General features: G+C 35.8%; 1 protein-coding gene across 1 annotated transcript; it reads right to left on the reverse strand.

Moving 5' to 3' along the window:
- Positions 1–297: 297 nt before the first annotated feature.
- Positions 298–27,268, reverse strand: LOC106066205 (chitotriosidase-1-like). The gene is made up of 10 exons (XM_056022221.1): positions 27,206–27,268; positions 25,832–25,886; positions 23,336–23,510; positions 20,213–20,465; positions 18,240–18,370; positions 13,830–13,938; positions 10,624–10,776; positions 10,042–10,194; positions 6,060–6,184; positions 298–793 (listed from the first exon to the last, which is right to left on the reverse strand). Exons 2-10 carry the CDS (start codon positions 25,884–25,886, stop codon positions 790–792), a joined length of 1,158 nt encoding a protein of 385 aa, XP_055878196.1. The 5' UTR covers positions 27,206–27,268; the 3' UTR covers positions 298–789.
- Between the last annotated feature and the right edge of the window lie 611 nt (positions 27,269–27,879).

The raw sequence follows: 27,879 nt of genomic DNA on the forward strand, positions 1-27,879 counted from the left end.
GATAGAAAGGCAGTCAAAATTACAAGTAATAACAATATACACAGAATCAAAATGAAACAAATGAAAAGTAATAATAATGAAAGTAGTAATATAGATTATAAATTATAATTATAACAATAATAAAGAACAACAATACCGCAAGTGGAAAGCGTGGTCGAGAAGCTAAGTGCGCTTGAACTTGGCTTGGCTTGGCTACCGAGAAGGGTGGGCTCATGAAGAGTTGTGTTTACTGAGCGCCTAAAGGCAGCGCGGAAAACTAACTCCTAGATATCCCCCCCCCCTCTGGTCCACAAAAGGGATTGAATCAAAAGCGCTCTGAGCATGCTATAAGCATGAAAGTAGCGCTATATAAAAGCTATAATAATAACCAGAATATCAAGCAATTTAATCACAGTGAAATGGCTATCTGGCACCTAACTGCAATCTAATTTATCAACAAAGCAATACACAATAATATGAGAATAATGATCTCAATAATGTAATAAGGTTAAATAGTAAATATACAAATTCTATAGCAACGTTTAATTTCTAAAAAAAAGGCACAATTAACTTTTTGTGCATAACGCACGACCAGAAAGCCATCAGACTGTTTCGTTTTGTTTTGGAAATTAGATTTTTTTTTTCAAATTAAATTTTAATATGTCTAAAATAGAAAAAAAAACTCAGTCGATATTCTTTCAATTTTTCTTTTATTATTACTAAAATTTGAAGCTAAGAATCTCTTTCACTCTCCTAAATACGTACTGTCTAGTTTCATCTCAATATAAACTTGAATCACATCAACAGTCCTTACCTATACATAAATAGAAGGAAACAAGAATAATTTTTAAAATCCTTTTCTAAACAAAGCTTTTATTAACTGTAATTGTATCAATTACTTTGAATCAGTCATGTAATTAAATTGAAAATCTAGATTGACAAATATACAGATATGTATATAGTGTACATATATATATATACATATATACATTTTATCTACCGTCTTAATTAATTTAGTGCAATTTTATGCTTCTAACTTTCTCAATACGCTATGATTCTATTAGTTCGGACCAGTTGCGAAAAGGGGAGGGGGTAAGGGACAATGTCGTAGCTAGGGTGGGGGGAGGAGGGGGGAGAATTTGAAGATCCTCCGAGTCCCCCACTTGAGAGGGGCCCCCAAATGAGTCTCCGAAATTTGTTTTTAAATAATTGAATATTACGTCCCTTTCATGTAATCTTGATATTTATGTTGTTAGTGACCCTGTTGTATGTATTCCACATATTATTAGCTCTTTCCGAGAAGGGTTACTCTCAATTTCAAGGAGTAGCGCTGACTATTGCCGTTTTAATATCAGGAAGTAGTAGTTTGGGGTAGTTTATTTCATTATCCTTATCGTTTAAGAAGAAACCTTATAAGAGCACTATAAACAAAGGAGACCATGAACGTGTCGAAGAAATTTATCACTATTCAGATGATTCATACAAAGATACAGCAGTCGAAGAAGTAAAAATGTCTCTTGATGACAGAAGTAGTGCTGAAGAAACTCCAGGGGAATACCTTTTACCACAGACAGAGAAAACATTTGAATTAAGTGATGATGAGTTAAGTAGTGGTCTTCCAAAATCACTTTCTCCAGAAGTGGAAGAAGCTGTAATTAAGTACAAAGACTTTGTATATATCCAGCCTGGAATTTCATCCGAGGAACTGCAAGCAAAGATTGTGTTTAAGGGTAGCTTATTTTTCTAAAACAAAAATGAACGGTATCTGTTTTGAGTAGAGTTATACCCAAAATAAATCACGTAGTTTGATATCATCATGGTTCACTAGATAGCTTCCAACAGGAAAAATCTACAACCGATCTCTGCGCCTCTTCTCTCCACACTTGGGAAATCTGTTTTGTTTCACTTGTGTACTGTTTTCTGAGGCATCAGAAAAGACATCTAGTGCATTGAGCAAAGCTGAAGTTGGTTTCACCAAATTGAAAAAAACCTGAGAGACTGAAAGAATATAAAGAAATAGTCTAACACAGACAAGCTTTTTTTTGAAGTGGAAGTTAGAAGAAAAAAAGCTTAAAGCTGTCACATATGTTTAATGCGCAAATTTAGAAAAATCAACAGAAGTGGAGAGATTCCAAAGCGTGTAGCAGCAGCTATTAAGTACTTAGCAAAAACAAACTCAAGCTTATGTGGTCACAACGAAAAACTGAATTCACCCAATCCTGGGAACTTCCTAGCATCTTTGAAATTTCTTGCAGAATTTGATGAATTTACAAAACACCACTTACATAGAATCAAATATGGGAAGACATATTATTTGTCACCAGAAATTCAAAATGAGTTCATTAACTTGATGGGCAATAAAGTTAGGGAATCAATTGTTGGGCAAGTCAAGTAAGTTTGTTACTTTTCTCTGACGCTCGATTCCACCCTAGATGTTTCTCATTAAGAACAGGTCTCCTTAATAGTTCGTTACTTGGATGTTGATAGTTTCTAAATAAATGGGTCATTCATTGGTTACTATGAAATTTTGAAACCTGATGAACAACATTATGAAGAACTTGTTCTGAAAATGCTTAAAGACATTGGACTGGACTTTGATCTTTGAAGAGGTCAAACCTATGATAACACAGCCACAATGAGTGGTCGTCTGTCTGGCCTGTAGAAAAGTCTCTTAGACATAAATTCAAAGGCAACATTTCTGAATCACTCTCTGAATCTGGTAGCTCTTCATTCTGCTGAGATAGATCCAGCATTTGTAACCTTTTTTGGAATTGTACATGAAATGTTCAACTTTTTTTTTCAATTCACCCCAGAGATGGGCCAAACTGAAAGAAGCTGGAGTTAAAAAAATATACAAGGTGGTCCGGAAGAGAAAAAGCTTCTTCACAGAATGATCAAGCTGTTGCAGAAACTTTCTGAATCAATAACTAAATGAATGAACACTAGAAGAAGTGCATGGAATCTTTTCATGCAGTGGAAAATTATGAATTTTTTGCTTATCTGGAATTCTGGTCAAATCAATTAATAATGTTCAGAAGAAATTACTAACGTCTGGACTGCACATACGGGAAGCTGCTGAAGACATTAAAACCCTTTCATGTTTTATGCAAAATGATAAGAAACAGACGACACTGATCACCCAATCCATCAAAAAAAGCAAAAGAAGGTAGTGAATACCATGGGTTTCCTCTAATCAAAATAGCCAGAAGAAAGAAAAGACTTTATAGGGAGTTGAGTTCTGATCTAGGAATGTCAGAACTGCTCTTCAAACGTGTTGCAACAGAAGTGCTGGACAGATTTCATATAGAGATGAAGGGCAGATTCCAAAGGCTGGAAAGCCATGTGGACACCTTTGGGTTTCTTCTTGAACCAAGACACCTCTTGGAGTCTCTGGATGATGACACGCTGATGAAAAACTGTGTTACCTTTTCCTGTTTGATGAAATACAGGCAAAACGCTTGTTCTTTATCATTGATGCACGAGCACCTTTCATCAACAAACCAGTGCCACAATCACTAATCGACATATTGAGGAAGCTGGCTTCATATAGTAATGATGTGTGCTCAAACCTTGCAATACTTCATTGTGTCATGTCAGAGATCGTTCTAAAAGCTCAAGCAGCACAATGACGCAAGAAAGACTTAGCAGCATGGCTTTAATGTCAGTGGAGTCACGAATAATAGACAGTATCGATGTAGATGATATTATAAATGCCTTTGCTGCACAGAAAGCACAACGTGAAGCGGTATGAATTGAGATTTGTCACTTGTGCATTATTTCACCAATAAACAACGTTATTATTCATTAAAAGATTCTTAATGATTATTTGTTAATTCAGCTGATATACTATACCAATTAGAATGTAGGCTTTTATATTTATTATGTACATTATCTCATGTCATGATGTCGAATGTGAAAATACAACGGGCCCCCAGATTAAACTAAATAACTAAATGCAAAACTACCATTGAATATTGTCACCACCTCAAAGTTGGTGCCATAGAGTGGAAACCCTAATTCTGTATTGTGTATGTTAATCCATATTGTGAATCTTATTCACAACCCATGTTGCACTAAGGTGAACACTTTTGACCTTAGGTGAACCAGAGAGTTAAAGGCAGTCAGTCCACACAGAGATCTTGTAGCAAGCACTTGTATTGAGTCACTTAAGATATAAGCAGTAGAGTTAGATGTTTAAAGTAGTTGGTTATAGAATAAGTACTAAGTTGTGATATTCGTATATTACTGTTGGATTAATACTGACCATTCCTAGGTCGAATTGTATGGTGTATTCACTATGTGGTGTTATATTAAACTTATTGTGTCTGCTACACCCAGCGTCATTTCATTATTCAGTGATTTGTAACAAGAACCCAATGTCACCACCACGCCTACATTGATAACCACAGCCATAATTTAAAATGTCAACAACTTATAGCAAACTTAAAAAGTTCCCTTTCAGACCTTGCGGTTTATAGTACATACAGGTAATGTAAAAGTTCATCTGTTTCTGTGACCCACGGTTAACGAGGGTGTCATGTGGTTTGCACAATGACCAACCGCATTTACTTTTCCCATCACATATCAGGTACCCATTGAAGATGGGTGAACTCACAGGCGCCCAAAGATAGGATTTAAATATCAAATATCTGATATGAGCTAATCCTTAATTTATAAATTTAAAATAATAATATTCAATTATTTCATTTGATGAATACTACACACTTCTTAAAAACATTTCATTTTGGTTCTAAACTTAATTAAAATAAACATCTACCTTTTTTTTAAAAAAACTATTTTACCATAAAAATTAGCACATAAAATCCTACCATCAAAGAATTAATTGATAAAGAATTAACAATTATTTTAAAGGATTAAGACATATGGCTAACGATCAGTTTCGTGGACTTCAAAAAAGCGTTTGATAGTGTCCACCGAGAATCACTATGGAAAATAGTTAGAGAATACGGTATACCAGAAAAATTCGTCCAGATCCTACGACACCTTTACAGTAAGTCTAGTTGCTGCATTAAAACAGAAGAGGGAACAAAAGAGTTTTTTTTTACAATCGAGACAGGTGTGAGACAGGGATGCATCTTATCTCCCTTCCTTTTCCTCCTAGCCATCGACTACATAATGAGGAGAGCAATGAACCAGACTGCCTTTGGTATTCCATGGCATGAACAACTCCGATTGACGGACTTGGACTTTGCTGATGATGTTGCACTACTCGGGGCTACAAATAAATGCATTCAAGAAATGACGGAGAGCCTAGACAGAGAGGCACCCAAAATTGGCCTCCGCATAAACTTGGATAAGACTAAAATTATGCGAGTGGGATATAAGGCAAAGGGTGTCCCCGTCAGACTTGGCGAGTCAAAGCTTGAAGAGCTGGACAAGTTCACGTACCTTGGCAGCATCATAACAAATGATGGAGATGCTTACCACGATGTAGCGTGCCGAATAGGAAAGGCAGGGAGCATTTTCCAAAGGCTGCAGCCTATTTGGACTAGCCAAGCCATTGGACTCGAGACAAAAATATACCTTCTCAACACAATCGTCATTCCAACTGCTACATATGCATGTGAGACGTGGAAGTCATCTGTCAAAATTGAGAAAAGACTAAATGTGGCTCAACAGAGATGGCTGAGACGGATTTTGGGAGTCAGTTACACAGACCGGATCTCAAACAAGGAAATCCTTTGCCGAACCGGGAGTCGAACACTTAGTGAGGTTGTGACTGAGCGTCGCATGAGGTTTGCGGGGCATGTTCTACGTCAAATGAATTACGCACACCAAGAGTTGCGATAACATGGAAGCCAAAACGAGGAAAGCGCAAACAGGGACGTCCTCGTATTACCTGGCGACACACCTTCATGGAGGACCTCAGAACAGTGGACACCAGATGGGAGGAGGCTTCAGACATTGCCAGTGACAGATCATTATGGAGACAGCTTGCCGCCCAATGCGCCGAACGGCGCGGGAGGACCTAAGTCTAAGGGTGGAGAGAAAGGGACACATGGTATGTCTATTTGTTCAAAACTCACTTTGAAATATAAATTGCTAACTTAAAAACTTACTTGCACACTCGATTGAGTATACTTAAGATTGGGTATCGACCTTCGTAGCAATTGCCCGAAAAATCATCATGAATGAATTCCCAAAGTACAAATCCGCCAAGACCTTTTTGCTTAATATAATTTACCTATAGATGCAAAAAGAAAAAGAAGAATTATGCAATATGCAATCTAGATACTTTAACTAGTGAAAAGAGCGTGTGTCAGAGTGAATTAGCTTACACTCACACTTACAGACGTACTTGAAGATAATTACGTTCTTCGCATAGTCTGAACAGATAACTTTTACATGTCTGCCCTATTGACCACAAGGTCTGAAAAGAAGGAAATTTTACTCGCTGTACATAGTCATGAAACGAGCCGTATATGTTTATTAAAGAATTAACTTTGACCAAGTCATTGGTTTTCCTATCTGATTTCGGCAACCCGTTCTATGCTCTAATGACACTAGAATCAGAAATGGGCCCCCAGCTCCCAGTCAACAAAGTGCTGATCCGTCAGAGCTTCTCTGGTCCAATGTGTGCTCAGAGCTTCTCTGCTCCAATGTATGCTCAGAGCTTCTCTGCTCCAATGTGTGCTCAGAGCTTCTCTGCTCCAATGTATGCTCAGAGCTTCTCTGCTCCAATGTGTTCTCAGAGCTTCTCTGCTCCAATGTATGCTCAGAGCTTCTCTGCTCCAATGTATGCTCAGAACTTCTCTGCTCCAATGTATGCTCAGAGCTTCTCTGCTCCAATGTATGCTCAGAGCTTCTCTGCTCCAATGTATGCTCAGAACTTCTCTGCTCCAATGTATGCTCAGAGCTTCTCTGCTCCAATGTATGCTCAGAACTTCTCTGCTCCAATGTATGCTCAGAGCTTCTCTGCTCCAGTGTATGCTCAGAACTTCTCTGCTCCAATGTATGCTCAGAACTTCTCTGCTCCAATGTATGCTCAGAACTTCTCTGCTCCAATGTATGCTCAGAGCTTCTCTGCTCCAATGTATGCTCAGAACTTCTCTGCTCCAATGTATGCTCAGAGCTTCTCTGCTCCAATGTATGCTCAGAACTTCTCTGCTCCAATGTATGCTCAGAGCGTCTCTGCTCCAATGTATGCTCAGAGCTTCTCTGCTCCAATGTATGCTCAGAACTTCTCTGCTCCAATGTATGCTCAGAGCTTCTCTGCTCCAATGTATGCTCAGAACTTCTCTGCTCCAATGTATGCTCAGAACTTCTCTGCTCCAATGTATGCTCAGAGCTTCTCTGCTCCAATGTATGCTCAGAGCTTCTCTGCTCCAATGTATGCTCAGAACTTCTCTGCTCCAATGTATGCTCAGAGCTTCTCTGCTCCAATGTATGCTCAGAACTTCTCTGCTCCAATGTATGCTCAGAGCGTCTCTGCTCCAATGTATGCTCAGAGCGTCTCTGCTCCAATGTATGCTCAGAGCTTCTCTGCTCCAATGTATGCTCAGAACTTCTCTGCTCCAATGTATGCTCAGAACTTCTCTGCTCCAATGTATGCTCAGAACTTCTCTGCTCCAATGTATGCTCAGAGCTTCTCTGCTCCAATGTATGCTCAGAGCTTCTCTGCTCCAATGTATGCTCAGAACTTCTCTGCTCCAATGTATGCTCAGAACTTCTCTGCTCCAATGTATGCTCAGAGCTTCTCTGCTCCAATGTATGCTCAGAACTTCTCTGCTCCAATGTATGCTCAGAGCTTCGTTTAAAACGTCAAACTGGCTAAAATTTGCTCCAAGAAATAAAAAAAAAATAGGACTAAGAAAATTCCTGTGAAAACTTGTAATAGGATTAGGTCATAAGGTCAGTGACCTCTGTACTATCGTGCAAGGCCAGTGACCATTGTACTGTCATGCAAGTCCAGTGGTACTTTGTGGTCCTCTAGATATATAACTTACTGAGACATACACTTTTGGATCTAACAAAGTTGTCAATGAAACGAATTGAAAGGGAGTTTACAAACAGAAGAAAAAAAGGCAAATATCGTAAACACATACACACACACACACACATACACACACACACACAAATACACACACACAAATACACACACACACAAATACACACACACACACACAAATACACACACACACAAATACACACACACACAAATACACACACACACAAATACACACACAAATACACACACACACAAATACACACACACACAAATACACACACACACACAAATACACACACACACACATAAATACACACACACACAAATACACACACACACAAATACACACACACACAAATACACATGCTAGTAGAGCATGGAATGGGTTGCCTGAGCTAGTCAGGAAAACCAGTGACATGGCAGAATTTAAGTCATTGGTTAATAAACATGACTAAATGCATGACGCGTAGGACGTAATCATCTTCTTTTTTGAAGTAACGTCTGTATTATATAAGATAAGATAAGATAAGATACACAAAAGGCCGTTTGTTCATAGGGCCAAAAAAAAGCGCAAAATAAAAATCAAAAGTAGTAGGGCAAGTGAAGGTCATGAAAATCAACTTACCGTTCTCCATTGAGATACACTACTGTCTCATCTCAATAACCAAACTCTCTATCTCAAAGTAATACTCAAATTAAATCTGGCTATAAAAGTATAAATCAAAAAGCCTGCCTAACTTAAACAGGGGAGGATAGAGACTAGAGACTAAGTAGACATTTATTTACAGTAACACGAATAAATGCATTCTACTTAACTCGTTATAGCGAAAAAAAAAATTCTACTACAGTGTCTCACTTCGCTTGAGTATCATATGACAAGGTCAGAGCAAAACATGAAATGTATCAACATTGTTTTAAACAAATATTTCATCTCTACCGGTCACCTCAGAGACTGAGAAAGTGGCAACATACGAAGCAGGGACTTCAATAGCTTTCAAGAGGAGAAGAACTTTTCATGATACTTTATCTGAATACAATTATTACCAGTACCGCAGTTTACGATTGCCGCAGCATCGACTTTTTTTTTTTTTTTTTTTTTTTTTTTTTTTTTTTTTTTTAAATTCCAAAACTGACCACATTTGAACAATACCCCAAGAAACATTTAAGCTCATGAATCACTGTATCTTACAATGAGATCAAATAGTCGGCTATTTTTATCTTTCTGACTTTTTATCTCTCTCTCTATCCCTCTCTCTATCTCTGAAATAGCATTTTTTTCTTTGTCTTGGATTAAGACGAATGGCTTTATAACGACCCACCTCCTGACCCACACTTTTGACTCATAAATCCTAGTATCACTTTTATTTATTCCTTCTCTCCCTTGCGATGCTTCAGTAAAAATAAGTTAGTCCCACGTAGATTACCTGACTTCTCTTCGGCTTCTCATTTCAATATTGAATTATTTTATTAACTCCGTGTTGCTTTTCGATCGAAAACATTTGCCCCCACACACCCGCTTTAACCCTTTGAGGCCTATTTTTTGGTATTACAATGAGAACCAAAAACTTTGTTAGCATCATCCAATTGAACAACTCAATAGAGCAGTTCTTTAGTTATATAAAACATTGGCATATGCATTCATAATTTGTAAAAAAATAGTACATATTGTAAGAGAGAATATACAACCTTAGATTTAGATAAATGAGTGAGTGAATAATTAGAGTAGAAAAAAATCAGCATTCATCATCTGTTCGTATCAGCTTCAGCCAGTGATTGTACCTATTGTCCTGTTGGCTTATTGGCGGGGGGGGAGGCTTCCAACAGTAGTTATCCGGCCTCTCGGACTTGGGCGATACTTCAAAGTTTTATCAGATAGTCTTTAGCCTATAGTGGGAAGGGACTGGTTATGATGAATCTGCCAGCAATGGTGTGTACACGGCAAAGAGAAGAAGACAGTGAGCACCAGAAATAAAGCAGATATAGTAAAGTCCATAGTCTCTCATCTTTTCTTACCAAAATGAAAGAATCCGTTAAAATATAAACTCATTCATTTGTTTAAAAGAATAACCGAGTTGTAGAATTGTTCTAGTTACCTTATACTTAAGACTGACAGCATCTTCGAAGTAATGGATGACACTTTTTTCCACACGTTTAGTGTATTTATTCTTTACATCATAATACACATAAGGAGCTAAATCATTTGATCGTTGTACTTTGGGAGAATATTCTTTAAGTGACTGGCAAAACTAAAAAAAAAACAAACAAAAAAAAAACAGAAGATCATCATCATCATCATCAAACTCCATTTGAGTGAGGGCTTAAATCTTCTCTTGCAAAAGCCCTGGACAGAAATCCTGAAAATGTATGACTGTAGTCAATGTCTCTATCAGCTAGTCAATGTCTCTATCAGCCAGTCAATGTCTCTATCAGCTAGTCAATGTCTCTATCAGCCAGTCAATGTCTCTATCAGCTAGTCAATATCTCTATCAGCTAGTCAATGTCTCTATCAGCTAGTCAATGTCTCTATCAGCTAGTCAATGTCTCTATCAGCCAGTCAAAGTCTCCATCAGCCAGTCAAAGTCTCTATCAGCTCGTCAATGTCTCTATCAGCCAGTCAATTTCTCTATGTATTTTATAGTAATAGATTCTATATGGAAAACAAAAATTATACTTACGTAGCTATATGGTAATAATCCCTTTAAAGTAAAATTTTTTGTCTTAAAAAAATATCCAACACTTTTTTCGAATGTCAAGCTTTCTGGAGATATAGCAATAAGCAGTTTTTCCTGAGCACATCCTTTTGAAAGCGCATAATTGGTTACAAAGTTCTGAAATGATATAAGATAACAATAAAGGTCGATATTGACAGTCAATTTGGACGGCCAATAAAACATTGACTAACATATTGTAACAACTCTCACTATCTAGGCTCTCTACAAACTGCTCCTTAAAACACTATCAACTCGAAGGAACTGACAACTCGGGGTTTCAAAATAACGTAATAGTTTGATGTTCAAAGAATCACAATCAATTCTGTACAACTGGCAACAAAGTAACACTGACTGTATACACATAGTTCACGTTATCAACTGTACTACAGTGGTCACAGTCGTACAGCTGTATCAAAGTCTCTACTTGCCTCTCCGCTTTGTCTCACATTTGCAGTGAGTTCCACTGTTGAGGACTGACTTCAGACACTTGGCTAGATGTGTTGTTTCGTACTCGCGAGGAGTCTTGACTCTACATAAAAGCTAACCGTCAAATGCGCCGTACAAATCCACACCACTGAATCGTCGTTACCTCTGACACCTCTGTTCTTGTGAAGAAACAATTTCAACAGATCCGACAGAGACAGTCGTTAGGCATGTATTATTTTGTACGTATTATCCTTATGTCTAATACATGCCTAACGGCTGTCTGTGTCGGACCTGTAGAAATTGAGGTGGGGGCAGGGTTAACTAGGGCAGCCGTTAGGCATGTATTAGTTTGATGTACGGCGCATTTGACGGTTAGGTCAGAAGAACGTTTTATTTGACATTCTTATGGTCTAGATGTGAAATTCGCTTAGTGCGTTGTCGCTAGGCGTTGTTTTCGTTTCCAGAGTCACTGGTTCGAGCCTTGGTCGGCTCAGTCCTTTTTTTCGGCGCATTTTATTTACTATTTTCTCTCATTTAAAAACTTGGTCCCTGGTGCTGATGCTCATTTATGTTTAATATATGTATGTATCACATTTGTTTCAGCACCTAGCTTCAACTCTATGTTTACGTTCACAGCTTAATTGCTCCTACCCACTGAAGCTTCTATATTTAAGATATTTATGTTGTCCACTTGTCATTATGAGAAATACACGATTAAATAGGGCCATTGTTTGTCTACTCTAACACATGCCTACTGTCTGTGTCGGCTCTATTGAAGTTGTTGGTGAACGGTTGTGGTGAGGTAGGGGAGGGGCTAGCTAGGGCATGTTATCATTGACCACTGGGTTGTAATTCACATACGGGCCAATGGATCTGGACCAGAAGATCCTTTTTTTTTGTTGACATTCCTGTGGTCGTCTAGATGTTAAATTCGATCTGCAGTGCGTTACTGCTAGGCAGTATTGTCGTTTCCAGGGTCACTGGTTCGAGCCTCGGCACAGGCACAGGCCATTTTTTTTGCCGCATTTAATTCACTACTTTCTCTCATTTAAAAACGTGTCCCCTGTTGTTGCTTTTCATTTATGTTCAATATATATGTATATCATTCATTTGTTTCAGTACCTAGCTTCATATTTCTATTTAAAATAACTAAACCAATGTTTTCTGTGGGCTAGCCTAAATAACTTTCCAGAATAACTCTCAATTCTTGTTTGTATCTTTTGGATCACAGACGATAGGCTCGTTTCATGCCATAGCCTATAATTCAGCATATAGCCATATTAACTGATAGCTTGCTGCTAAAATAATGCCATATTAACTGATAGCTTGCTGCTAAAATAATGCCATATTAACTGATAGCTTGCTGCTAAAATAATGCCATATTAACTGATAGCTTGCTGCTAAAATAATGCCATATTAACTGATAGCTTGCTGCTAAAATAATGCCATATTAGCTGATAGCTTGCTGCTAAAATAATGCCATATTAACTGATAGCTTGCTGCTAAAATAATGCCATATTATGTTTCAGTCATGTGACGACCTGCGTAGAGCATTATAGTTGATAATAAAAAGAAGATGAAGAGTATTATATTTTGTTTCAAATTGTATTCTCGCCTTCGTAAAGGTTACGATTCTCAAATAGCTTTAGTGATGCTGTTTCACTAAAATAGTTTCTTCCTTGTGATTTGTACTATGCATTGGTGATGTTCTATCAACGTCAACGGAGTGTGTGCAACCTAATATTTTTTTTATTTTATCGTTAGATTTTACAGAAGCACCTCAAAAAGCCCAAGAGAGTTGACAACACTGATTGTCACAATAAATCTGACGATGTCAAAATTAAATATCATTATCACATTACAGTGGATCCCTGGACACATTGGCATCATGGGAAATGAAAAGGCCTATAAACTATCAAAGGCAGGATCATCTATAGAACAACAAGATAGACCTGTTACCTACCTCACCCTAAGGTCAATGTTAGTCAACAATCACAAAGAGGAGTAACTCAACCAATGGTCATCAGAAAACAAAGGCAGAGCCACGTTTAAAGAATGACATAACAAGCTGAACGTTATTAACTTCCTCCCCCGCAAAGAGCAATCTACAATCTTCCAAATAAGAACAGGACACACACTTCAGTTAAATTACCACCTGAACAAAATAAATTCCACACAACTCCCCCTTTGTAGACACTGCGCCCACTCTTATGAAACCGTATCCTCTTTGAATGCCCCTTCCTAATCCACCCAAGGCAGACCCTACTACCACTACAGACCAATATAAAACCAACACCCTGTACGGCAGCGCTGAACAACTGAAGAGAACAGCACACTTTTTGCCTTGGCACAGTCTGCAAAAGAGCTCACAGCTCAGCAGCAATAAAGCTGGCTAGAAGAAGAAGAAGAATCGTTAGATTTTTTATTGATGGGCCGGTGTCCCTACTTGCGTATCTTTTTCTTTTTGAAAACAAATGCCTAGGGTCGTAGGTTAGTTTTTCTTTATATATTCTAAGCATTTCGCAGACCTATACATACAGAGCTGTCAATCTCTATTAGACAATTTCATACAATACAATATGTGAAGGTAAAGATTGAAATTTATGGCTAGCTAAATAGTTTGCAATCAATTTAAAAATGGATTTTATTTTTTTGGGGTCAAATATCGACTAATAGTTATATATTTTATATTTCAGTAACATAGCTCATTATCTTATTAATATTGTATTTGCTATTGAACTCACAACACTATGTTCCTGATCTGCTGTATCGCCATACAATCTACTATGGTGTCTATGAGTCTCATTCCTTAGATAAAAAAACTGTGTCTCCAAAATCACCATGTCCACTTCTCTGAAATAAATTAAAAAGTCATACCAACAGAATCGAACATATTTACGCAATTGTACATATATATAACATCGGCGAAAATAAGTTTTATATTCGGGAAGACCCGGATAAGGCCAGACAGTAAAATAATATATTCGGTCTGAGCCGGATACCGTACTTACATGTCTAGTAAATAGCTATATATTAAAAATTTAGGAAAACCTCTCACATAGCATTCCTATGTTATATTTCTTATTATACTTTTTTTTACATTAATTTTTAAACTATATTACTCATTGATGAATTAAAATTGATTAACATTTATTAACATATACTACAAACTAATCTGTGTAACTTGTTTGTGAATGTATACTATATACATGCATAATGTACTAATTTTTATGCTCATTAAGGTTAAGTGCATTTTGTGTTGTACAGTGGGTAGATGTATTTGTTCATGTATTTCCAACCAGTGGGTAGATCTATTTGTCCATGTATTTCAAACCAGTGGGTAGATCTATTTGTCCATGTATTTAAAACCAGTGGGTAGATGTATTTGTTCATGTATTTCAAACCAGTGGGTAGATGTATTTGTCCATGTATTTCAAACCAGTGGGTAGATGTATTTGTCCATGTATTTTAAACCAGTGTGTAGATGTATTTGTCCATGTATTTCAAACCAGTGGGTAGATGTATTTGTTTATGTATTTAAAACCAGTGGGTAGATGTATTTGTCCATGTATTTCAAACCAGTGGGTAGATGTATTTGTTCATGTATTTCCAACCAGTGGGTAGATGTATTTGTCCATGTATTTCAAACCATCAACTGGTCGTCAGGATCGTGTTTTATTGGTTACAAAGCACTTCCTGTCCTGACGTCATCGGCCTGATACATAGTGACAAAATAAATATCGTAAGTAGTTAGATTACTAACGAGAATTTACGTGACTCTCCCAAGCATTAAAAATATCATTATGAAATCAAGACAGACAATTAATAGTACGATTTGAAGTTAGTACGTAAGGAAAAGCAATTCAAGAGTAATATTTATTTACAGTGTCAGTATGCTGTCTTAGAATGTTGTGCTTATTAAGGGTGCACCGGATATTACTTTTGATATCCGACCAGAGTCGGATATGGTCGGACAGTAAAACAACATATCCGACAGAAGCCGGATAACTTTACGACTTTCAAATAGCTCGTGTATCTGAAGATTTTGCAGATCTTCTAAATAACATACCTATATACATATTATTATTTTAAAATTTTATTGAACTTTTGTTTTAAACTCTTTTAATGATTGATAAATTATAACTTAACAGCATTTATTAACAGATAGTTCTATCACAAACTAATCTGTGTAGCGAAACTTGCTTTTGTAGACAGTGTTATAAATATATTTATGTTTGCCGTATGAAGTCGGCTTTTACTGAACACGTGCTTTTGTGTGTAAAAATTATAAAAACAAAATTAAATGGAATAGTGTATTATTTAGTGCTCTGAGAGGTGGAGGTAAAAAATATAATTCTTGGACGAGAGGGCGTTACAACGCCAGAGGGGAAAAATGGGGCGGGATCTGACTAAAAGACTATGAAATACTTAATATTGAATTAAGACTTCAAAGAAAAATCAGCGAATGTAATTTGGTTTTTACGGATGTAACGGGGAAAGCTGAAAAATTAAAACCAAGATTCTAAGTCTAGATCATTAGAGTAGCACCCTTAGTAAAATCACTAAACCTAGAGACACTTCAGGACAGAAGATTAAAATGTAAAATACTATAATACATGAAACATTAAACCATAATTTGCAAATAGAAAAACAAAGCTAATGAAATACTAAGTAAGACTAAATATAGAGGACCATTTCTTATTCCATATGCTAGAACAAATTTGTATTAGTGCTTCTTCTTCTTCCCTAGTGCCATTAGAGAATAGAATGGGTTGCCTGAATCAGCAACGACTTAACAGAGTGTAACTCTTTGATTTTTAACTCTTTCTCTCCTATTTGACAATACCATTGTTGATTTGATCCCATTAATTTTTTTTTTTATTCTTTTTATAAAATTAATTTGTGTAACATAAATAGCATGCACCCCCTTCAATTCTATGCCAAATGAATAGGCGGGTAAATAGGCAATAGATCCAAACAAATAGTTGGGTAGATCTCAGTAGGCAAATAAAGTGCTGAATAGCACTAAGCACATAGGCAGACACCTGAGGGAGGCTGCGGATAAATAAAGACAAGTTAGGATCTGTCTCTCATGTATCTTATCGATGCCCTCGACTGAGGTGCATTCGTCAGATTGGTAACATTGCTTTAAAGCACAATGGGGAGATGATGACAAATGGTATATGGAAAAATAGATGGCTGAAATTAGCGATATAAAAATGTACAACACAAGTTGGAAAGAGAAAAAGGGGGGGGGGCGGAATGGGCGATGGTCAGCGACCATGACGGTTTGTTTACACATGTCCGTCGGCCGAGAACAATGAAGCGCGCTTGAATGGAGAGGGTGTCCGTTCAAGGGGCGCAACTCTGGTTAGAGTAAAATGACTAAAGGGTGAGATAATTCATATATCTTCTCTAAGCGCAGTATTAGTGCGATAGTAAAATTATCAATGCGGTCAGCCGAGATGAAGGAAATAAAATAAGATGTACCAATATATACATGGTTGCATCAACGGTCAATTGAGCCACGTAGCATTAATAGATTAATGAGCAATTCATAAATACATACATAGGACATGTTTATGTTTTCTACTTACGCCAGTGAGAAATACACAATGCTCTAATTAAATATAAATGAAATAATAAAATACACATGATAATATCTAGTGAGAAATATACACAAAAGTAATTAAGTGGAACTTGTGATTAAGTTCGGATTACCACCATGTATTCCTCTAGGAGTGAGAATAAATGATATAGTCCAGACTCGATTGCTCAGATAGAATGAGAAATGAGAGAGCCTGGCTTGATTTAATCTATCTTTCATATAGGCCTGGAAAATGTGGGTGGAAACAGGAAATGTCCTAGGCTAAGAATTATCTTACACGTGGGTGAATTAGACTTGAGATGGGAGTCGCACCTTGGAGCGTCGAGAGGCGTGTTGACTCGAGTAATCTCTTAGATCAAAGAGTGTCAATGAAAGGTTGAATGGTGTAAGGTTGCAGAATGCGAATGTCGTGTAATACTGGATTCTTGCTACATGAAGTACTCTAGACACGTGACAAGACAAATATTATAGACTGACTGAAGCTCGTTTCAGCAGACAAACATGAAGTTTATTTTACTACAATAATAATACACTGCATTCCTTGTTAGTGCTACAAGTCAAGAAATAATAAACAATCCTATCCACATAACAGTGTTATCAAAAGTATCCAATACGTTAACAAGAAATCACGTCCGCATCTCAGCGGGCAACACTGTGTAGAAATATAGATTAACTAATACCTGTCTCAAAAGATCACTGGCAACAACTGCCCACAAGTTACTTTCTAACTGAAATTACTACAGACTTTTCTAAGTCGCTACTGTCCATCCCGGACTAAAATATACTTGACCACTCGGTCCAAAGAATAACACTTGACTTCTTACTAACTTGACTTTACTAGTCTTCTTTACTTGACTGACTGACCCAAAGTCTAACTTTATTCATTCTACTTCCTGTTTTCTACATCAATAATTCCACGTGTCTTTTAAACTCTTAACATGACGTGAACTTTAGATCATGTAATGTCAACTAAGACTGTGACAAAGAGAGATGTGGGAGGGGGGGGGAAAGAAAGATTGACTTGCATTCCACCCAAGGTGGTGTCAACTGCGACCGCCAGACATCCGGCAGGTAAGATCAAAGAGACTGTGTTTATCTTTACCCCGGTCAAGGGAAGATAAGTGAAAAGCCGCCAAGGTGGTGGACTAAGTCTAGCCTGTAGAATAAAAGGTGGGGCGGGTGAAATTGGGGGTAGGACGGGGAAATAACTAAAATAAAATAAATAAATAATAATAATTAATGCTGTGATAAGTTTGAGTGACACTGACAGCAAGCTTTTGACATGTCACACAGATCATGGACAATAATTAGGGAGAGAAAGAGTTAAGCATGACTAGATTGACACATCAAACGCGTACGATGTAATTATTTTCTTTTTTTGTTGTAACGTCTGTAATGTCTAAGATAAGATAAGAAAGTATTACGTTTTATCCAAACCCAATACTTTTGTATGCATAACATTTAAACAAAACCCACCTAATTAGTTTAATTTTAAACGGAAATACATGTCTGCGTTGGAAATAGAAACACAAATAACAATTTTTACCGACATATTCCATTAACATCAGAAAAGGTATCAAGTATATGCATATTAGTTGATTCTGGGAGAGATTCAAACAAAAGCAACTTTGCTCTTCCAGTTGTAGATGACTCAGATCTAAACGCTGCGGCTAAATCCTTTGTAAACAAAAAATTAAAATCTAATATAAATAATTGAAAGTAAGGAATATGTATGTAAGTAAGTATGTATATGTATTTATTTTTGTGTATGTATGTATGCATGTCTTTATGTGTATGTATTTATGTGTATGTATATATGTATGTATATTTTGAATAATGTGGAAAAATATTCAAACATGAATTTATAGTCCCTTATTGCATTGCAAATACAACCGTTTTGTTCTTTGAAAAGATATTTTACCCCACATATTTAGATTAAGGCTTTGAGGATCGCCGCCGAAAAAAAAATTCGATTAATAATATTCAATAAAATTCAAGCATAAATTGTGAGTTATAGTCCTAAATTTATTTAACTAGAAAAATATGAGATAGAGTAAAGGTTGGAAAAAGTCGACTAGGAAAAGATTATCTGGCTTTTGAACTCATCTCAATCGTGACTGTTATATTAAAACATTTTGTTTGAATTATAACTTTTCCAAAGCAAAGTCTTTCTTAAAATAATTATGATCAATTCATGTGAAATTACACAAACGGTCTGGAAAGGGGAATGGCGGTAAAATGAAAACGATTAATCCTCGCTCCTTTTTATAATTTCTGCTAATGATTGCATTTTGCATTCAAGAATAGGGGTTGGGCGACTCGATATAAGAATTTACTTTATAGCATATATAAATTATATTAGTGACAGATTTTTTAAATTTTGTAATTTCTTACTATAATACAAAAAGAAAAAGTATTGGTTTGTCCGATGGGGGGAAGGTGATTGCATGTATCGCTATATTATATAGATATTCGACTAATTTTGTTCACATACTATGATTTCTTCATAAAAGTAGAACCGCCCCCCCCACTCAAAGGGCTTAGATGGGAAGGGCAGTAGAGGTATTCGCTCCTCCCCTTCCAATCGGTCAAAGTGTGAACGACATAATATAAAGACCGGTTAAAATACCAATAACAAGTTTTAATCATATAGATATTTAATTGATTCTGTTAGCAATATGTGATTTCTACAAATAAATAGGACCGCCCTCCCCCCCCCCACTCGAAAGTTTGTGGTGGGGGGGGGGCGGATTGATGCCATCGCCCCCTCTCGACCCTACCAAATCGGCCAAAATACTAGAAGGGGGGGGGCGAAATAATCTAAAAATAGGTTGAAATATAAATAATTAGTATATATTATTAACATAAGTAATAAATTCGTATACAAATTGTGTAAATTCTATATTAAAATTCGTCCGCCCCCCCTACGGGGGGGGGGGGGTCGGCCGAGTGTGTGGGGGGGGGAGCGATTGCCCCTTCCGCCGCCCCCATGGATCCGCCAGTGCTTAACATGTTATATTCCTTGACTACGTCACGCTGACCAGACGTCTCTCTTGCTAGGCTTGTATATCTCCAGAGGTACACATAAACAACTCCTACCCCCCTTTATCTTTAGTCCATAAGATCGAGTTTGTTGACAGTTCAGTGACAGGTGACCACAAGTCAAATAAGATGGACGAAGGTTTAAATTTGGCTACCTAGAGTTCAGATGGGTTCACGTACATGGTCAGCCAACAATGCTTGATAAGTCTAGGCTCGTCTACAACAAAAGTACTTCAGTCACCAGTGGAAGCACTAATTGTTCAGTCGCTACTTAGATTTAAATTGATCTCATGGTGCAATAAATGGCTAGAATTCGGCAGCTCAGAATCCAGAGGGGTGCAAATGCACCACTTTGCACCCCCCCCCATGTGGGCGCCATGCTACTAAACGACCTTATATTCAACAATATTAATTACTTTTTCATTAATTTAGATTAAAAACAAAATTATTCGAACTAAAAATTTAAACATTCAATACCTGAAGAAACAAAATATGGTCTTTTTTAATACTGACAATTCGTCCAGAGTTACTTTCTCTTATCTGTATGCCATCAAAACCCATGTCCCGCAAAAGTTTCACGATATTTGGAACAAAATGACGTCGTCCATAATAAGTAGATATCGCATTCTCATAAGTTAATTGAAGCTCACTGCTATATTTCCAGTTTTGAACTTGCAACAAAATTTTAAAGTTTCCATTAGCCTTCCTTAATGCTTTTAATCCTGGCAAGCTTATACATGAAAAATAAAATTAAAAAAACGTATCACTGAACTTTTTCCCCATTTATTATATAATAGGCTAAGGGGGAATTCGCAATCTTATTTAAAAATTAAAAATGCTTCTTTTATGTTTTTTCAGGAGCCTACATTTGTACCTCAGCAGCTAAAATCTTAGTCACGAGAGCTGGAATCTTAACTAGCCAAATTCTTAAACAAGACATCTATATTCTTTATATTCTTAAATAAGAAAGTACAAATCCAGCCAGGTTAGTTCAAATTATTACCACGAAAAACAAATCGTAACACTATAGTCCAAATCATTACCACTAAAACAAAATCTTATCAAAGACCGTCAAAATCCTAACAAAGACAGTTAAATCAAATTTAAGTGTTTTAATAGTATAGCTAACTAAATATTCATATTCAGTTGTCAGTGAAAAAATAAAGATCAATATAAACCCACGACATTTACATTACTAGCGCTTTATTTTTTAAAGAGAAAAAAATCGATTTAGTATGCATATAAGTTGAACAGAATTTAAAACAAAAATTAATAAGTAGTTTTTCATATTATAAGATAAGTTCCGTAGCTATTGAGCACTCAACCATAGGGATTTGTTTTTCTTAAGGATTTGAATACGAGATTGATCCTTTACAAAATAATTAGATCAATTAGATACTCATTATAAGACATCAGTTAGGCCAGGTTCACATCTAACGTCACATTCACTTTCACCTATCCTTTGGTCTACTGCACCGCTGGGGCACCATACAAAATCTGTCAACACTTTTTCTCCATTATCTCTGTCATTTGTCTTTGATAGAACACAGGCGAAAGGCCAATAAAATAAGTTACTCGACTTCGATAGAGAATGTAGAATCAATTTAATAATAACAAAGGAAAGGTTCGTATGTCGTCAACCTACATCTCTACGTTCATTAAAAATTGCTCCTTACTAAAGCCGTCGAAAGTAATCTGTTTATATTTCGCTATTCTTACTAAAATCCTATTTATGTTTTTACTAGTCGCATCATTGTCTCTAAGTCAAAACCTCTCCTATTTACGAAACAAATGCCACAGACTTTTTTGGTATAACCAGATAGCACACTTTCATAACACTCGACGCAGCGTTTACAAGGCCAAGCAAGACGCTTTGGGCACTGGAAGCGACCAAGACTTAGTTTATCAACCTCAAACAGCCTCCGAATTTGAGACACTATTAGTACGGTGATTTTCAGCCTTCAATTTCTTGAGCTCCCTTGACCAGAATATTAACACACAAAACGATAAGCTAAACTCATCAGTTACTGACACAGCTCTTAATGCATTAGACAAACGCAGCTGCTCAAAAATCACGAATGAAGATATACTCCAACTTTTGACAAGACACGTGGATGGTTGCTGTTATAATTTAAAAAAAAAAGAGTCCTTCTGAGGGGTTGATATTGTTACTTTCTTACCTTCTATTTAAATAATGAAATATTGAGACGGAACTTTTAAAAACATTTTCTTTACATGCGATTTGAATTTCGCACATTACTTTTGAATTGAAAATAAAATATTAAGCTTTAAATCTCAGTGCAACTGATACAAATAAAAATTCTGAGCAAAAAATACGAAGAGTTGGGGTCAAACCCGACGCATTTTTTTCAAAGAAAAGACATGAAAGGCGTTTGAGAGCGCATAAGGCGTTTTAGTCACACTTCCCCGTGGTGGAGGCTGTCCAGGCTTGTGCATGGTATTATGTACAGTTCTGGGCAGGCCACTGTCTTGTTGGCTCATATTTCTGACGTCTGTGGCAAAACTTTGACTCACGTGTCCTCGCTATGAAGAAAAAGAGGAAACAGTGTCTCATATTCTTTTTTAACTGCCCCAGACTTGCTGATCTCCTTCCCGCAAATGAGCAGGGTTTCTGTCCAGGGCTTTTGCAAGAGAGTATTTGAGCTCACTCACTCCATTGAATTTGATGATGAGGATGAGGATAACGAAGGGCGATATGTGAAAACTACATATTTAATGTACTTCGGTAGAGCAGTTTCTGGATCCAGGATCCATGAAGTTCTAACTTGAATAGAGATATTGTAATAAAAAAAACTCATCGCTAAAACTTACATAATTTATTAATACTCATAAGATCACTCTTTCTTTCTTAGCACCACATTTCTAGAACCACAGCGTCTAACAGTGACGTTACATTACAATAAATGAATTAACTGCTTAAAAATATTTTTATTAAATATTACAAAATATTGGCATTATTTTTGTACCGCTATTATTTTATGTCTGAGGCTCTGTCTAGGTGCATATCTCATTGTGGACAACACAAACACATTACATATAGAAGCTTCAGTGAGTCTGAGTAATCAAGCTGTGCCTCGATCGGTGCAGTCCCCTATTTTGTGACGTTTAATTCACTATTTTCTCATATTACTACTTTGGTCCCCGGTGCTGCCCGTGTATGTTCAATATGTATTTTATCATTCATTTCTTTCAGCACTTATCTTTACGTATATGCTTATCAGAATGTACCATTACGTTGACTAGTAATTAAATGTTTTAATCAAAAATATCTATCTATCTATCTATCTATCTATCTATCCAAATATCTATCTATCTATCCAAATATCTATGTAGTATTTTATGATTAAATAAACCGCCTTAGGAATTCGCCAGATAATTAAATTATGATTATAATATTATAACACTAACAAAAGCAGAGAAGGCTGAATATTTGGAATTCACACCACATAGTGAGCAATTACAAAAAAAAGGGGGGTTACGGAAGTATAATGGTTGAGAAACTCAACTACCCAATAAATATTTAATTAAAAACACAAATTGTTATTTAATAAAGAATGTTAAAACAGTAAGATACATTACAAGTCAGCAACTTTCTCGTGAGTCTGAATGCGTGGATCATAGGGATCAACCACCAATCCATAGCCAACGATGACATGCGAGCACAGGGAACTTATATTTGAATCAATATGACGAGAGTTGAAAGTTAGCAAAGATGTGCTCGAGGCATGAAATAAGCAGACTTTTGCACATCGACCTATACAATTATTTAACATACACTTGAATATTTAAAAAATGATGATTTTTAAACATACATACAAGAAATATACAACAAAGATATAAAAAAAATACAAGAAACTTAAAAAACATACATGAAATATACAACAAACATGCACGAAACTAGTAGCTCCGGCTCTTGCTCCATGGAATATTCGCCCATTTTTCACTATCCGGCCATATTCGGCTCCTGCCGAAACTCTTTGCAGAATAGTTGGCCGGATTGTAAAAAGTATACCTTGTACCTACATTTCTATTAATATGTATCAATTGGACATCGCTGAATTGATGTCTGTTATGGAATTTATACACATTTATATTTTAAACATAATGATGTGCTTCAAAATATATGTATATGCACCAAACTCATTTAATTACAAAGACAAGGTGTGTTTCTGTAATTAGAAATGAGACTTTTACATTATAAATGCGCTTTAAATACAGAGCATCATCTGCGGGCACATTTAAAAAAAATCTTTCCCTTGAACTTTGAGTTGGTTAGTTAACATGGAAGATGTGGATCTTTTTTTGTCTTCTAGAGTAGGTCTTTTCCTAATTCTCTTAGATCTATATAAATGTACATCTAAACATAGATCTCAATTAACGTCCTAAAGACTAATAAGCCCTAAACGCCAGGACTAGAGACGGTCTGAGATGTCATTTAAAAAACAAGCCTGATGACCAGTTTGTGATAGATATATTTGTTAAAAAATGCTGTTTAACTTTAATTTATCATTCAGTAATAGAGTTTAAAACAATAAAGCAAATAAATGTAATTAAAAATAATACGATTAAATTAATATGAATATCGGTAATTCGTTTGAAGATTTGCAAAATTTTTAGTAACAGGAGCTATTTAAAAGTCTCCGGCTTCGGCTCCGGCCGAATATCATATTTTTCTATTCGGTTCCGGCTTCGAAATGATATCAGGAAGTACTATCAGGTGCAACCCTACAAGTATCATACAAAAAAGAAATATACAAGAAACATTAAAGTAACATACGAGAAAAATAGAAAAAGATACAATAAAAATACAAAAAAAAAAACATAACAGAAAGATTTAAGCAACATACTAGGAAGATACTTTTAAGAAACAGAGTTAAAAAAAGCGTGTAATAAAAAGCGGTAGCAGGGTTTAAGAAATTACGCAATCCATACATAAACTTTGACAATTATTTTTGCATACACAATTAATTTTATTTTAAATTTTGAATTTACTCAGCGTGCAACATGGAATGATTTTAGAAGTCTTAAATTCTAAATAATTTATAATTGCCTTTATAAAGTTCTGTAAAAATGTTTTTCTCTGACATTCTATAATTGGACGCTCTCTTTTTTAAACTTCTAAACAAGGACATTCGTTATTTTTATGTATTCTTAAGAGACAATTTACAAAGTCAAAAGCAAATTGACGTTAATGTGGTATTGTGAATTTTCACCATTAAACATTGTAATTTTTTAGATACCCGATCAAGTATGATCTGTTCAAAATTAACATTTTCTAGTTCTCTAGACAAATTTAAATTAATATTGTTGCAACTCCAGTGGCGGACTGAAAGGGTTAATGTGTGTGCGGCCTACTGATACACACGACTCAGGCCAATCACATAGGTCAATGGGTCAACGGCTGTCGATAGACAAGGGACAGTACTGCTAATAACCGCAAGTATGACCTGTGTTGTGGTCATGTGATCAAGAGCCTTCACGGTCGAGAGACAGTGTGTTGAAAAGGACAGTTGAGTCCAGAACAGCAAGGCATAAGGACTGTGGTACCTTGTGAGTCCTCGAAAATGTAGCTGTAGGAGCTAGAGACACTAGTCATGTTTAGTTAGGCAGTTCTGTTGAGTACAATGAAGCATTTGAATTTGATGTAGCCAATTGTGTTGAATTGGCTGTCGATGTATTTGTAAATTAAATCGCCACTTTGTTACTTGAAGCTCTTGTTGTCAAGTTCTTGTGTTAGATGTGTTGTGTTTTGTTGTTAAGTAGTGTTTGCAGAAGGCATAGAAGAGAAGATCGTAACAATATTTTATATACTTTCAAAATCATAGTACTCAAACTAAAGTTTTCTTAGTGTGGTCAATAAGCTAGTGAACCTTTTTCCCAACAATGTACACCAACTGCTGAATTTCTTTTAAAATCATTTGAGCCGTTTTCGAGAACCGTGGCCACCCTTTGATTAGAAAGATTTACCAACTCCAAATTTGAGACTTAAAGTAAGGTATTGTAAAAATCTGTCACATGTAATATTAGAACTTATAAAGGACATCGTTACACTTGAAAATAAAAAAAGAAACATACCATGAGATAATTGTATCCAACTGAGCAGTGCAAAGACAAAGACTGTAATTTTCATCTGATTAAAAACAAAATAAATAAAAAACATAAAAAATACTTTTTAAAATAAGAAAACATTCAAAATACTAAAAAAAAAAACAGCTTCCGTTATACATGTTAATAGAGCCATAATTTTGCTTTTAATAACAACGGAATATTTTTTTTTTAAACATTTTTTAAACCAGGTCTCACCGAGCCCATCTCCCACGAGAAAATTCCTGGTTACGCTACTGTAGAAATTTACTACACTCTATAACATTCAAATGATAGGCTTTTAGATCTAGACTTAGGTACGAGTTAAAAAGAAGTATTGTATAAGTACAAGAAGACAAGGTTACAAGATTACAAAGACAGTTTGTGTGGACACAAAACTCAAATCGGACACCAAAGTAGTCTGCAATGGCATGAAAAAAAAATAGACAAGTTAAAATATTTTCAAAAAGAATATCATTTATATATATATTTAAAGATATAGTCAAAGGAAAATGACGCGAGACACTGAGTTTTGGATTTGCCTGGAATTGAAATTTGCAAACTTGTGTACGACTTGCACATACAAATATACAAATATGGCTGAAAGTGCTTTTACATTTTATCACTGCAATTTTCTGTTCACACAGAAGGCGCTCCTTAGAATAAGTCTATTGGCCAACAGGACAGTTCAGGCACTGCTTATCTTATCTTATCTTATCACTTAAACTTGAACGTGCAGCTTTTGTCTTCCTGACCTTAACACATTCAGCACACACAGTATGTTTTTTATTTTAGGTATATTGCTGCTGGGTGTTAATGTTACCTTTGTTTTAATCGCATGAGTAAAACTGCGGAGTTATTTTGCCTCAATATGCTATATTATCATAAGAAAATATAACATTAGCGGTCTTATTTTTATCAACATACTATTGAGTCGGAAATGTATGACTTCTTTAACCATATCTACTATTTCATTCTTTGAGCATTCCAGTATCTGATCACATGTTTAACAGGGTAGGTTTCTTTTTATATTTATATATATATATGTATATATATATATATATATATGTATATATATATAGATGACAATGATATGTGATGAAAACAAAGAAAGAGAAGAGATATACACAATACAAAGAAGTAGAGCATTTTTGAGCTCCAGAACGCAGAACAAAGAGAAGCGCAGTTCACGTCATGAGGCGAAAGGAATTCGTTATGAGGCATTTGTGAAAAGAAAGAGTATATGGAGATATGTTAGGAGATATGTCGAGACTAAACAGGCTAGTGTAGCATGAAACGTCTAAAGAGAAAAAGTCCTTGAAATATTTTACATCGACTGTGCAACAAACAAATAGAGGTATTTACCTTGAACAAGAAACACGTTCCTTTAGTTGCAATTCTCGTGTGTGCGAGAATTTTATGTGTAATATATACTAAAAAGAAAAGATATTTTACAAGTATAATAGATTCAATATTGATTTTGAATTTAAAAAAAAAAGTCTATGTATCTATTACACAACTAAAAAAAGTAATCGATTTCGATATTTTAATAAGCCCTATCCTTGTAACTTATATAGCAGCCAGACAAGTGAAATCAAAAGGAAAAATTATGACTTCCATATGATACGGAGAGAGTGTGAGATCTGAAAAGATGTGCAGAGCCTTAAGAATAAATTAAAAGAATGTGTTAATGGTTATCTGAAAATTGATTTTTTTTGTAGTTCCGCAGGAGGAAAAACAGCTATTAGGTTTATGTGGTCTATCTGCCCGTCTATCCTTCCATCTACTAGGTTTAGACATAAAAAAAATATTGATTTTCAAATTCTGAATTCATTATAATTCGTCACTTTTAAAATTTAGATGAAACAGTTACTTTTTTTCTGAACGCGAATAGTTTTGTTTTATATATAATTATGAAAACCTTTTTCTCATAGAAACACACCACTTTAAAAATCAATGTTCCAAGTTTTTATGTTGTATATTACCATTGAAAGTGGATATGGTCACATAATATAATAGTCCTAAGTGAAAGGAAATTA

Source organism: Biomphalaria glabrata, chromosome 3 (genome assembly GCF_947242115.1).
Source record: "Biomphalaria glabrata chromosome 3, xgBioGlab47.1, whole genome shotgun sequence".
In the NCBI taxonomy this organism is placed as follows: Eukaryota; Metazoa; Mollusca; class Gastropoda; family Planorbidae; genus Biomphalaria; species Biomphalaria glabrata.

What these genes read in the sequence shown, in the direction of transcription:
- LOC106066205 (XM_056022221.1), bottom strand. Translation starts at nt 25,886, where the DNA reads ATGAAAATTACAGTCTTTGTCTTTGCACTGCTCAGTTGGATACAATTA. An exon ending in TTGGATACAATTATCTCATG is followed by an intron (nt 23,511 to 25,831) that starts GTATGTTTCTTT and finishes ATAATTGTATAG; the next exon opens with GTCGATGTGCAAAAGTCTGC. An exon ending in CAGATCAGGAACATAGTGTT is followed by an intron (nt 10,777 to 13,829) that starts GTGAGTTCAATA and finishes ATATCATTTCAG; the next exon opens with AACTTTGTAACCAATTATGC.